We start from the raw sequence: 13410 nt of genomic DNA, 5'->3' as shown, positions 1-13410 counted from the left end.
ACGCATGCGATGGTGCCAAGGATTTTTGGGCAAATGAAATGGTGGTTGGGGGTTTTGTGGGGAGTGTGAATTGTCTTTTTTTTATTTATTTTTTCTTTATTACTATTTGAGGACTAGGGTTTGGTTTGGTATTACTGTAGATGAGTGTTTTTCTTTTTTGTTTTTCTCTCGGTTTATTTATTTATAACTTTGGTGAGGTAGGGTATGACAAGGCACGGGGTCCAGGATAGAATAGCAAAATAAGGTGCGGTGGACTATCCACAACCTTAATGACACAGAACGAAGAGCGCGATCGGCGCGGACACATCCGAATCCTTGATGCATCCTGCACGCTAACTAACTACTAGTAACCCGTCCAATAGCGGTCAAGTCTAATTGGCCTTGTCCCACAAAGGCAGAGCGAACAATCGACGCCTGCTCTCTTTTGATCTCCGCCGCTGAGTGGTCGCTTCACGAAACGGTTACATATATCAAGGCATGCGATGTGTCGCGTGTATATTTGACCACATTTGAGGGATATCATGGAGCTACTATTACAAGAATAAGACAAACAGACGCCTGCGCTCAACTTGCAGACCGAATGAAGAAAGACGAAATTCCTCCCAATGCGGCAATCGCCGTGTAACCTTTCCATAGGACTTGAAGCGCGTCGGCAAATGCGTCTTTGTCTTCCTGGGGCGCGTATGCGCCGAAGTGGCGGCTTGTGTACCCGGTTGACATGTCAAGCAAATCTTTGGAGGATAGGTAGTTGAATATGATGGTCCCGCTGATGGGGATGGCGATGCACATGCCCCATGTGCGTAGGATCGAGTATATCAGTATCGATGTTGTGGATACCTTTGCGCTTTCGCGGGTTTCCTGGCCCGGGTAGAACCTCAGAGTATTTACATGGATGCAAAGGTTGTATCCGAGTGTGAGCAGGGCAGAGCCCAACCCAGCGACCAGGATGATAATAACCCAACCGTATGTTGGGATCGCCGTATTCAGTAGAAGTGAACAACCCGTCGCGGTAATAGTAAACAACCAGCCTATACGGGTAATCCAGGTGGAGATATGTGGGCGTCGGAAAACCTGCCCTGTGCCCGAGACCATAAGAGCAGGTACAGCTAGACCCGTCAGAGCAACCAGGCTTAGCCCTATCAATGTGGTGTTGAGCGACTTGACGAAGATGAGGTATAGTGGCAAGTAATGGAGGTGAGACGATAACTAGAATTACTATTAGATGGGGTTATTTCAAGGGTATAGATCCAACCAGGGCGGACTTACAATAAATCCATGGAGAAAGCCGCCTGCCTGCAGCATTGTTGATGAAAGGTCCCGAAACACCCTCGAACTGAACATTGGCTGCATAGCCCACATCGTCTCGTAGAGAACCAAAATAATCAAGAAGATCCCACCGACGCATATCGGCACTAGGGTTTGCCAGTTATCCCAGGCATTCTGTGTTCCTCCCCAGCCGATCCCGGTAAGTATGGTCCCCATGCCAAGCAGAGTCAACATGGCACCTATCCAGTCCATAGTACGAAACCTGCTCGTAGCACTAAGCTTATTTTCCGGTCCATGTCCTCTCAGATCCAGTGCAAATGGAATCACCAACAGGCCCATTGCGCAAAACACGAAGCTGGAATAAAAGGCCCAAATATAGGTCGTATAGTCATGGTATACCCCACCAGCAACTGAACCAATCACCATACCGATCGTTTGAGCGCGGAAGATATAGGTCGAAAATTGTACTTGATGCGACTTTGGAATCAGGTCCGCAACGATCAGAAGCGAAACCCCCACCACTCCTCCTCCGCCAATTCCCTGGATGAATCGACCCGCTACCAGCACAGACAGACTCAGAGAACCCCCGCATATACCTGTTCCAGTTGTCGCGAGAACAGAAGACGAAAGTAGGATAGGGCCATGACCAAGTACCTCAGCCAGCATGGCGAAAAGAGCTTGTCCGGACGCGTTGCCAATGAGGTAAGCCGTGTTAATCCAAAGCGCGTTCTCAAGGGGTTGCTGAAAGATGTGTGAGAGCCCCTACAACATTTCCATGTTAGATTCCGAAGTCCCACGGATCGATACCTCCTTTTGTAGACATACATACGGGCATCAAAGGAATAACCACCGTCGTATTAAACGCATCCATCATCACTAGAATCGATATACATGTTGTCACGAGCCACTCTCTCACGCCTGGAGTCCACTCTGGCTGCCTCGTATCCTCCTCTCGGTAGGTGTATTGGGTCGCCGTGGCGAAATCTGTAGCATGGGTGGTGATCAAACATTGTTGGCTGCTTTCCCGGTAGGTACTTGATCCGGATTCATTATCCGTGTGGTACAGAATTTTGGACTCCACGCCCATTGGATGTAGAAGGCCGTGGGACGAATCCTATATGATAAGAAATCTAGCAACATACAGCATTCAAGTAGTATTTAACGAGATGAATTTGAAGTGCAGCAACAGCAAGAAAAAGGAGAAAAATTTCTTTTCGGTATGAAGTCACGCAAATCAGCAACATTTATAGAATCCATATGAGCTGGGGAGGCGGGGAAGCATGCACGCAAGGGATGTCAATATCGGGACATTTACCATGTTGCAAGGCCAGGAAACAAATGATACGTAGTCTCGGTATTGCTGGAGAGGATAAAGCTTGGTGATCAGCGCCGATCATCGAAGTCCTACATTCCAGTCATGGAGGTTCGCCGTTACACCTCACATCCGCGCGTTAGGATTGGGTGAAACGCCAGCTGGTATGTGAACCATGTCACAGGGAGCACCGGACAGGATTTAATAGCTGTACTCCAGCTGGATAGCTATCCGGATGATCTGGGGCTCTCGGTGTTCAGACAAATTTTAGTCAGTCGACATGTGCTTGGAATGAAACCCTTCCATGGTGGCAAGAGGTCAGGCGGCGCTTGAATCCTGTGAAGTGCTCTTGTAGTTGTATGACCCATCATTGGAGAAGTTCCTAGACACGAGTGTCTATGAGGAGTCACGGTGTTGAGCTGTGTAGGTTTAAGGCTGTAGGGTAAGACAGCCACTATGGGGCCCCGCCTCACTGTTCTATTCCATTATTCTGCAGATCATCCAAGAAAGGGAAATTGCTGAATGACGGGGTGCAGAATCTGCAGACTTTCCCCGAGACATTGATTCGGCTCAGCTCACCATTTCCGACCACTGGAGAATCATTTAATTAAACCCAGGCAATACATAGCCCCTTATGTCAATAGGAACTTGCCATAAACTCTGTAACATCTTCACTGACTTAGCACGTAACCAGACTCCATTTCTGTCGGCTCCAATTCCCTAAAATACTTCCCAGCCACCTGAGAGAATTAGCACATTGCCACAGGAAAAAAGTCACAATCAAAAAAAAAAAAAAAAAAAAAAAAAAAAAAAAAAAAAAAAAACTCTATATTCTAAAACTCACAAGAACACTTGACCCATTCCTACTTTCATCCATCGCGACGTGCGCAATAACTCCGCTACTAGCCTTAAAGTAACCTCACGTTGAGACTATTAGAACACTAGATCCCGAAGGTGATTGTTCGGGTTTCATATGGTGGAAAGCGAGTCTCAGGGCTTGAGATATAGTTAACTTGGAATATTGTCCTAATACAAGCAAGGAATAGAGTATAGCAACTGTTAAAGTCCCCCTAATATTTAATACTAATTACCGAAAACCCCTCTCGGACTCCTTTTGATTTCTATCCTATCTACCTACATCATCTAGATCCGCATTATCAATGACGATATCTATGGCCCCGAAATACTCCAGCGCTTGAAGAGTGCAGTCACCTGCTGGTAATTCAGGACATCAGCTGCGATGAATAATGCATTTTCCGGGCTCGGTATTCTCGTATAAGGTTTTCTGCGGCATTCCGATGTATTTCCAAGATATTGCCACTTTGGTGCCGTGAATATTATGGGTCGAAGTTGTTGCTGCTTCCCAAAGGCTGTTGGCGCTACTAGTAATGAGAACAATCTTTCCGGATGTTTGGGAGAGGTGAGATAGATCTAGAGTGATTTATTTCATTATTGGAATGTTACCAGGTAGTTGAAGTTAGGTTCAAGCGAGAGGGCTGAGTGATTGACGTGATCAGCTGCGGGGTTCAGCCACCGGGGATTTTCAAGCCACGGGACTTCATCTATTCTCAGTATACATTAGTGTGCATTTTCTATGAAGCGTTCATAAACTCAAGATTACCCATAGTATCTGATCTGTGAGGTTGAAGTCAATGGCAGTGGCTTGCTACGATTACAGACATTCATGTTGCCCAAAGCTGCTATCTCTGCCTGAAAATATGCGTTATTGCTAGTGAATGATCCATTTGTTAGGGTTGAGAAATATAAAGACCCGGTAGGTACTACACAAGCCGGACATCCGGTCTTTCCAACCGATAGGGTTTGATCAATCAGCTTGTACAATACAAGCCAGAACTCATGGGAAGCTGTAAATAGCGTATCTCTTGGCTTTCTCGTATACCATTCACATGTCTAAGCGTGCGGCCTACATCGTAGGGTGGCAAGTAATTGCCAATGAACAACTGGGGTAATAAGGAAGTTACTGCACATTAGATGTCTCCTCATGAACTTAAAAGAGTAGTACTAAGTAGTACCGACCCAAATGGACCGTCAACACCTCTCACGGGCTTTTATAGCTCTTATCTGCATTAAGGTGAGTATCGAGGATGCCAACGTAGACACCATTTTTATTGCTAATGGCATGTTTCGATAGAAGAATAATGCTGTCTCTACGGGTTAGCGATAATGGAACCCCCGCATGAGCCTGGGCTTTCTGGGCTTCTATCGAGACAATTTAAGCGATTTGCAACCTCGGTGGCTATTAGAGACGATGAGTGCCATCTTTCGTATGCTCAGCTTCATGCAAAAGGGTTGAACCTGGTTTATCAGATCCGATGTTTACAAGTGCAGCCCGAAGTTCCGATTGGGATCCTCTCACCGCGAGGTATAAATCATGTTGTGTCGCAGATCGCTGTCATATATGCTGGGGCGACGTGTGTTCCGTTAGACGTGAACCATCCTGTGCAGTACTTGGCTAATCTATTGAGGAATCTCGATATCTCCATTCTATTGACCGACAAAGCCAATTCGCACCGACTGGAAGCCCACGGATTTAGTCAAATTGTGGTGGACCACAGGTCGATGCTCACCTTAGTATGTGAGGAGCTCGGGTATGATGTGATTGATCTACAGTCATCGCAATATCGATCACATATCTTCCATACGTCTGGTTCAACGGGTTGTCCAAAGCCTGTACAGGTGCTCGCCAGAGGAATCATCAACTACTGCCTCAATGAAACGTTTGTTCCGGTCCATGAGGGCCAGCAATTTGGCCACCTTAGTAATGTCACGTTTGATGTGTCTATCATGGAGACACTGGGATCGTTTCTCCGCGGTGCTACGGCAGTAGTGCTAGATCGTGACACGGTGCTTGATCCCGCTAGGTTGGTGAAACGTATACGGGAAGATAAGATCGATGTACTCTGGCAGACTCCAGCGCTATTGGCTACAACGATAAATGCCTACCCACAAGCATACATAACAGTTGACACGCTTCTTACCGGTGGAGAGGTGGTAACGGCTCAACTGGCGCGAAAGGTCTTAATATATGGCCCACCGAAGCGGCTGTTAAATCTTTACGGCCCCACAGAGTGTACTATGTTCTCAACATTCCATAACATCTCAATGGACGATGTGGAAAGGGGTAATATTTCTATCGGGAAGCCGATGGACGGATACGAGGTCATAGTAGTGAATGACAACCTCGACGTCTTACCGCATGGAGAAGTTGGGGAATTGGTAATCGGTGGTAAAGGAGTCGCAGGAGGATATCTCAGCGAGTCCAAAAAGCCCGGTAATGCATTTATCCAGCTAGGGCACTTTTGTCCCAATCAACAGGTGTATCGAACAGGAGATCTTGGACGGTGGAATTCAGCTGGGCTGCTCGAATTTGTGGGTCGACGTGACAACCAAGTCAAGATACGAGGTCATCGTATCGAGCTTGAAGCAGTCGAGGCCATCCTGATGGCGACAGGGTTAGTTTCGGCGGCAGCAGCCGTAAAGATAGACGTAGATAGTAACAGTGACGCCGAGTCGATTTTGCTAGCGTGCGTGGTACCCATTTCCGAGGATACGAATCCATTGACCATCAGGCAGGCCTACACCAAGAATGCACCTTATCTCATGCTGCCGCGTTTGGAAGTAGTAGGCCATTTGCCTCTAACAAATACCCATAAGATCGATCGTCGGAAGTTGGTTGAGCAATACTCCGAGAGGATAGGGCAAAAAAGAACATCACCATTGCATGAGCCACTATCGCCGATTCAGCAAATTGTGGCGGATGTATTTGGATCGCAGATGGGACCAGAAGACAACTTCTTTGTAATGGGCGGGTCCTCATTGCATGCAGCCCGCCTGGTATCTCGCGTGAAGGAGGATCTCGGTGTCCAGCTACGGATCGCGATGGTATATGAACACCCAACTCAACTAGAACTCATCAATCTTATCGAGTCGCTGCGAAAGGGTGAGGTGTGGACAGACAAGAATGAGACTCTTTGGCAGCCAGACCTGAATCTCGGGAAAGACATGCGGCCAATACCTGGCGATATAGTGGACTGGACGACGCAAAGCGAAGGGCGCGTTTTCCTCACCGGAGTAACGGGGTTCATCGGCATCTTCCTACTAAAGGAGCTGCTCCTTCGGTCAAATGTTCAGCGAGTGGCATGCTTGGTACGTGCTACAGACGAGCTGGAAGCCGCCAAGCGCATCCTCAAGGCATTAGATCTGTATGAGCTCCGACCTTCTCACATGGAAAAGATCTGGGCCATTCCAGGAGACTTTTCTAAGGAAAATTTAGGTCTCGGTGGCGAAGTGTATGATTATTTTGCAGAGTGGGCGAGCATCATCTTCCACCTAGGAGCACGCGTGAACTGGATCGAGCCCTACGAAGCTCACCGTCAAGCGAATGTCCTAGGACTGTTGAACATGATTCAATTCGCCAACACAAAGCGTCCAAAGGCTATCCATTATGTTTCAAGCACCTCTGTATATGGTCCCACAGGGCTTTTGACTGGGGCGACGTACATCCCGGAAGATGAAAATCCAGAATCCCATCTCGCAGCTTTGAAGTACGACACCGGATATACGCAAAGTAAATCCGTTGCCGAAGTTATTGCGTGGAATGCGATCGCCAACGGTCTAGCCGTGACCATCCACCGTCCTGGTTTTGTCCTTGGTCACAGCGAAACAGGGATTGGGAATTCCGAAGATTTCTTCAGTCGCGTAGTCCCTAGTTGTGTGGACATGGGTTGTTATCCTGCACTCTCCGAGCACCGCGATGCCTTCGTGTCAGTAGACTTTGTTGTGTTAGCGCTGTTACACATCGCATCATCAGAGAAGTTCTTCGGTCGAGCTTACAACCTTGTCGAGCCTCACGGGGATGCCATGATTTCCCTCTCAGAGATTTTCGAGGGCATAAGCGCAGCCCTTCCAGCAGGCTCCTTGATCGAGGTTCCATACGGAGATTGGGTGGGAAAATGCCAGTCTCGAACTTATGCAAAGACTCAGCATCCCTTGAAGCCACTCATGCCCATGTTGGAAGAAACCGTCCTGGACAACAAGACACGTTGGGAACTGCAGGCGAGAATGCCAGTCGTCGGTACGGAGAGCCTGCGGAATGCCCTCAGGGCGAGTCCCAATCTCCTTTGCTTTCCGACGATACGGACCCTTTTACCCAAGTATATTCGACACTGGCTTGAGATGGCGGTATGTCCCTTTTCCAGACATCTTTGGGGGCCTTAATAAAGCATGACTTGACTCGCTCAGAGGCAAGGTGTCACATCTACCTAAAGCAAGGGGTAACGTACAATAAGAAACCCCTCGAAAACGGTCAGTGCTCACCGGAAATGAAGGAAAGACGCTCTAACTACATTGAGAACATTGGAAGACAAGGCCAAATGGGTCTAGACCTTTAATTATTTAGGAGGATCAGTAGTTCAGTAGTCCAGGCTCGTAGCTAGGTATCTTAGTCGCTCGCATACTCAAAGTTGCTTTTTGAAAACGTCATTGAAGATAAACGTCCGGAGTGAAAACGCCATGAACTTGGCAAGAAACTTAACCCCAGAGAGCAGGAAATGTCTGTGGGTGAGGGAAGCGTTTATTGTCAAAATTGCGGGAATGGAAACTGTTGTTAAGCAAGCTCCAAGAAGAATCAAGGGAGCAGGGAAGGAATTTTTAAGGTTAAACCAGTAGATGCCTCTTCGGGAAATGTAGGGTATCCAAGATGCGAGGGGCCCTCGACGCTCTCCCACAACAACAGCCCCCAAATCTATTGCCCGTGAGGGAAGGAAAAAGAGAACTGATGATGAGTCCCAATATGTTGACACGCTCTCTATCACACTAATTCCTCACCTATCACAAAGGCTAATAATTGGTGGTGTGCGGGCCAGTTCTTGTGACATGTCTCAATAGAGTGCGTGTAGCGGTCATTAGAGGAATGAGGATTTGTCTCGCAGGCGCTAATGCAAGCATTCCATTTACATACTTTATGGGCGCACGGGGAATCAGCTAGCTAGCTACATTGGGGTTATTATGGCTTCAAAATCTATTTCCGTGCCAGTGGGCCTCTTTCCTCAATCCCCCCAGCGCTAGTGAGATAAAGCCTAGTTACGCCACGGGTAGGAGCAGGCATCTCGGATTCTTCATCCGGCGAGACGTTGCCTTTAGAGTAAAACCCAAACAACCCAGACGGGTCGACGAAGTTGTCCTCAATGGATATCGTAAAACGGAATTCCATGCTCGAATTGATCCATTTTGGCGGTAGGCAACCCCAGGAAAACTAATATGGTGAGAAGTCTCACGTTTCCGAGTCCATGGAATTAGCGTATCAAATCTTGATAATAGATTTAAGGATCATCTGGCTAGCTTCGTAGGCTTCCGGTCCAGCAATATCCCAAGGATCCCACAGCAACGGGGAGAAAAGAGGAATAAGACATATTACAGTTCTGACGACCCAGAGAAATCCTGTAGAAGCCACAAAGGCTATACTAGTAGAATAAATACATTTGTCGGCCGCACGAGAGGAGTAGATGAGGTCATCAACGGTCCGGGTGAAGGCGAGGATGGGGTGATAACGGGGTTCTAGAACCGGCGAACGGAGAAAAGCCCAGTGGCCAAATCAACCCTTGCTATGGACCACGATAATCGAGAGTTTTAAAGGGACCATGGGGTGGTCGATGGCTGTTTCCATTCCAAGGGCCTGGGGTTCGGCCAATCATGTGCCCACTGCTGCGGCTAAGAACCAGAAAACGTCAAGCCTTCTTCCTCATCACTCAATAAATGCCCTCGGTCTAGCCTCAATCGCCTTTTTCCCTGCGGGGGGAATTTAGGGCTAAAGACTCCGAGTCACTTTAATCCAATCACCTCGTGTCTCGGTTTCCCTTTGAAAGACGGCGCTCGCCCTTTGATGCGAAGCTTCACAAGGCCATTTCCATGGTACCCCTGGTCTTTACGGTCTTTGTCCTGTCGCCCCCCGAGGCAAATCGCAAGCACCTCACTTCATAATGAATATGTTATGGAGCTTTCGCTAAATTAATGCACCTTCTGTTTCTAGTCGCTATTGTTGATCTTTTTGAAGGCTGACCTGCTGTTCATAGGGAGTGTATCTTGCTTGACAGCGGGCTTCTAAATTTGTTCAGGCAGACAATAATTGTCGCATCTGCTCTGTTAATCATTATCTTACCAGGACAGCATTGACTCGACAATGCATGGATTGTGCATACTATTCTAGACACAATAGCACCCGTCATTAGCGGTGTCCCCCCAAGGCGAAGACCATGGCAGCGGTTGAGACAGCCTTCAGGACTGCGGCTGCCGGTTTAGAATCTGCCATATCAACTAGAATTCATGACACTCATCCTTTTCAACCGTTGGGCTCCCCGGCGGAGGAAGTGTACAGTTTGCTCTTTCGGTTACCAGGAGAGCCAAGTGATGCAAAGGCAGCCTTCGAGAAACAGCTGCAGGCCTTCATAGGCCATATACAGTTTCTCCAAAATGGTGCTCTGGAGGGTGACATATCGCCACCTCATTCAGACAATGGATATTTACCACATTCTACTCTGTGCGGGCAGCATACTGAGATGATTCTAAGTCCTAAGCCCCGAAAGCGGAAGTTTGCATGGTACGTACATGTTTGTGTCAACCAGGTTGCCACATCACAACGCTAAGATGGATTTTAGGCTAGATGACATACCAACCAGTCACCAAGTCGATCATACCCCTGAGTATGGGTTCGCGAACGATGATCACTATTCTCTGGTTAAACGCGCTCTTGATGAGCAGAAAGACGAAATCAAGCTGCCACGGGAAGTCGTTTCGAGCCTCTTTCGTGAACTGCTACGTCACCGCGCAGCAAACAAGCATCCCGATCACGAGGTAGACCTTCGGAAACATCAGCAGATGAACAAAGCGTTTCAAACAGCCTTGCAAGAGATTGCAAAAGTCATCACCAAAGTTGCCAACGGAGACCTATCTACTAAAGTCCCGATTCACCCGTTGGAGATGGACTCGGATATCATCACTTTCAAGGTCACAATGAATGCCATGCTTGACCAGCTGCGAGTTTTCGCCAGTGAGGTCTCAAGAGTGGCGTGGGAGGTGGGAACTGAGGGCATTCTCGGCGGCCAAGCTCAAGTATCTGGGATGCACGGCGTATGGAGAGAAGTGACCGACAATGTTAACACCATGGCGCTGAACCTGACTAACCAGGTCCGGGAGATTGCAGTGGTCACCACGGCGGTGGCCCACGGGGACTTGAGCCAAAAGATCGAACGCCCTGCCAAGGGTGAGATTTTCCTGTTACAGAATACTTTCAACACTATGGTAGACCAGCTCCGTACATTTGCCACCGAAGTCATTCGTGTCGCCCGAGATGTGGGTATTGAAGGGGTTCTTGGTGGACAAGCGCGAGTATATGGTACTCAGGGAATGTGGAATGAACTTACGACTAACGTTAATGCCATGGCCAACAACCTGACCATGCAGGTCAGGGACATTGCAACTGTGACTACTGCCGTCGCCAATGGTGATCTAACTCAGAAGGTCCGGGCAGACTGCAAGGGAGAGATACTGGCTCTAAAGAATATTATTAACTCGATGGTTGACCAGCTCCGCCAGTTCGCCCAGGAGGTGACAAAGATCGCCAGAGAGGTGGGAACAGATGGTGTTTTAGGAGGCCAGGCGACTGTCCACGGAGTCGAGGGTGTCTGGAAGGACCTAACTGAAAGTGTTAACAGGATGGCAATGAATCTTACAAACCAAGTCAGAGAGATTGCGGATGTGACCACAGCTGTAGCTCGTGGTGACCTCAGCAAACGCATCACTGCCAACGTGAACGGTGAAATCTTAAACCTCAAGGATACCATCAACGGGATGGTCGGTCAGCTGAACCAGTTTGCGTCTGAAGTTTGCAAAGTTGCGCGTGAGGTTGGTGTCGATGGAACTCTAGGTGGTCAGGCTGTCGTTGCCAACGTCGAGGGAGAGTGGAAAGCCCTGACAGACAACGTCAATATGATGGCAGACAATCTGACCTCGCAGGTCCGGGCCTTTGGACAAATCACCAATGCAGCCACTGATGGTGACTTTAGCAAACTGATCACCGTCAGCGCGTCCGGCGAAATGGACGAGCTAAAGCAAAAAATCAATAAAATGATCTCTAATCTACGTGACAGTATACAGAGGAATACTGCAGCTCGAGAGGCGGCCGAGCTGGCCAACCAGAGTAAATCAGAGTTCTTAGCCAATATGAGCCATGAGATTCGGACGCCCATGAATGGTATTATTGGTATGACTCAACTGGCCCTTGATACCGACGACTTGCCTCCCCCAACTCGGGAGATGTTGAACGTGGTCCATAACCTGGGAAATAGCCTGTTGGTGATTATTGATGATATTCTCGACATTTCAAAAATTGAAGCCAATCATATGAAGATCGAGTCTGTTCCGTTCAGCTTGGGACAGACAGTTTTTAAGGCCCTAAAAATCCTTGCAGTCGAAGCGAGCGAGAGAAGCCTCCATCTTACATACCACATCAACAACTCGGTGCGAGACTGTGTGATCGGAGATGCCTTTCGTCTAAGACAGATCATTCTGAACCTCATCGGGAATGCGATAAAATTCACGGAGACGGGCCAAATACAGCTTACGATCAAGGAGGCGGTACCAAGGTGCCATCCAGACAAGTACCTGCTCGAGTTCTCGGTCTCAGATACTGGAATTGGCATTGACAAGAGCAAGTTGGATTTGATATTCGACAAGTTTCAGCAGGCTGATGGCTCCATGACAAGGAAGTTCGGTGGCACTGGTTTGGGCTTGTCAATATCGAAGAAACTGGTCAACCTCATGGGAGGAGATATTTGGGTCACCTCAGCCGTAGGTGTTGGGAGCACTTTCCACTTCACCTGTGCATTTACCTCCTTAGATCCGCCTGTCAAGGACATTACCAAATATGTTATACCATACAAGGGCTGTCGAGTCTTGTTTGTCGAGAAGATTAGTGGTCATTGCAATGAGGACGGAAAAGGAATCCAACAGACACTGCAACAAATGGGCCTTCACGTGGATGTCGTGAGGCTTGAGGATGGAGCTGCACCGACAGAAACCGCGGCTCAGCACGGCAAAGACCTTCGTCGGCAATACGACGTCTTGATCGCTCCAACAATGGATTCTGTATCGCAGCTACGAAATTTCGACCGGTTCAAGACTCTCCCCGCCGTGCTAGTGTGTCCCGTGGTGTCAGTGGCCATGAAATCCGCTTTGGATCTGGGTATCACATCCTATGTGACCACACCCTGTCGTCCGATCGAATTAGTCAACGGTATTCTTCCCGCCCTGGAAGGTCGCCCTTCTCGCCGTTCCGCGGAGGAAACGCGTCCTTTGGCTATCCTCCTTGCCGAGGATAATGAGGTCAATCAGAAGGTAGCTCTCAAAGTAATGCAGAGGTATCACCACAACGTGACAGTCGTCTCGAACGGACAAGAGGCCCTTGATGAGTTTCGCCACAAGCAGTACGACGTAATATTGATGGACGTTCAAATGCCAGTCATGGGTGGGTTTGAATCGACCCTTAGAATCCGAGATTACGAGAGGCTTCATTCGCTTCCACACACCCCAATCATCGCCCTCACGGCTCACGCTATGTTCGGTGATCGGGAAAAGTGTATATCGGCGGGAATGGATGATTACCTTCCTAAGCCGCTCAACCAGACGCAGATGATGGAGATGATCCACAAACATGCCACCCTTCGGGATGTTCTATGTTGATGCTTATATCGAAAGCCCACCCTCATGATTATACAAGGCGGTCGATCTTAGGCCTACTCCATGACACTCCTACTAAG

The 13410-nt window shown here is 48.4% G+C and overlaps 3 protein-coding genes across 3 annotated transcripts; 2 read left to right on the top strand and 1 right to left on the bottom strand.

Annotated features, from left to right (window-relative positions):
* Positions 1-163: 163 nt before the first annotated feature.
* Positions 164-3585, bottom strand: F9C07_2287214 (MFS multidrug transporter). Its single transcript, XM_041295450.2, has 4 exons — positions 3423-3585; positions 2096-3318; positions 1267-2028; positions 164-1206 (listed from the first exon to the last, which is right to left on the bottom strand). The coding sequence occupies exons 2-4, from the start codon at positions 2351-2353 to the stop codon at positions 565-567; spliced, it is 1662 nt and encodes a 553-aa protein (XP_041151392.1). The 5' UTR covers positions 2354-3318; positions 3423-3585; the 3' UTR covers positions 164-564.
* F9C07_2287213 (NRPS-like enzyme) lies at positions 3586-9144 on the top strand. The gene has a single exon (XM_071510888.1). It carries the CDS (start codon positions 4763-4765, stop codon positions 7814-7816), a length of 3054 nt encoding a protein of 1017 aa, XP_071367297.1. The 5' UTR covers positions 3586-4762; the 3' UTR covers positions 7817-9144.
* A 705-nt stretch (positions 9145-9849) lies between these two features.
* F9C07_2236793 (two-component osmosensing histidine kinase) lies at positions 9850-13333 on the top strand (the record flags this gene model as incomplete). The annotated part of the gene is made up of 2 exons (XM_041295440.1): positions 9850-10193; positions 10252-13333. The coding sequence occupies 2 exons, from the start codon at positions 9850-9852 to the stop codon at positions 13331-13333; spliced, it is 3426 nt and encodes a 1141-aa protein (XP_041151394.1).
* Positions 13334-13410: the final 77 nt, after the last annotated feature.

Source organism: Aspergillus flavus, chromosome 8, assembly GCF_009017415.1.
Source record: "Aspergillus flavus chromosome 8, complete sequence".
Classification (NCBI taxonomy): Eukaryota; Fungi; Ascomycota; class Eurotiomycetes; order Eurotiales; family Aspergillaceae; genus Aspergillus; species Aspergillus flavus.
The sequence above is the reverse complement of the archived record's forward strand: the minus strand, read 5'-3'. Positions and strand labels throughout refer to the sequence as shown.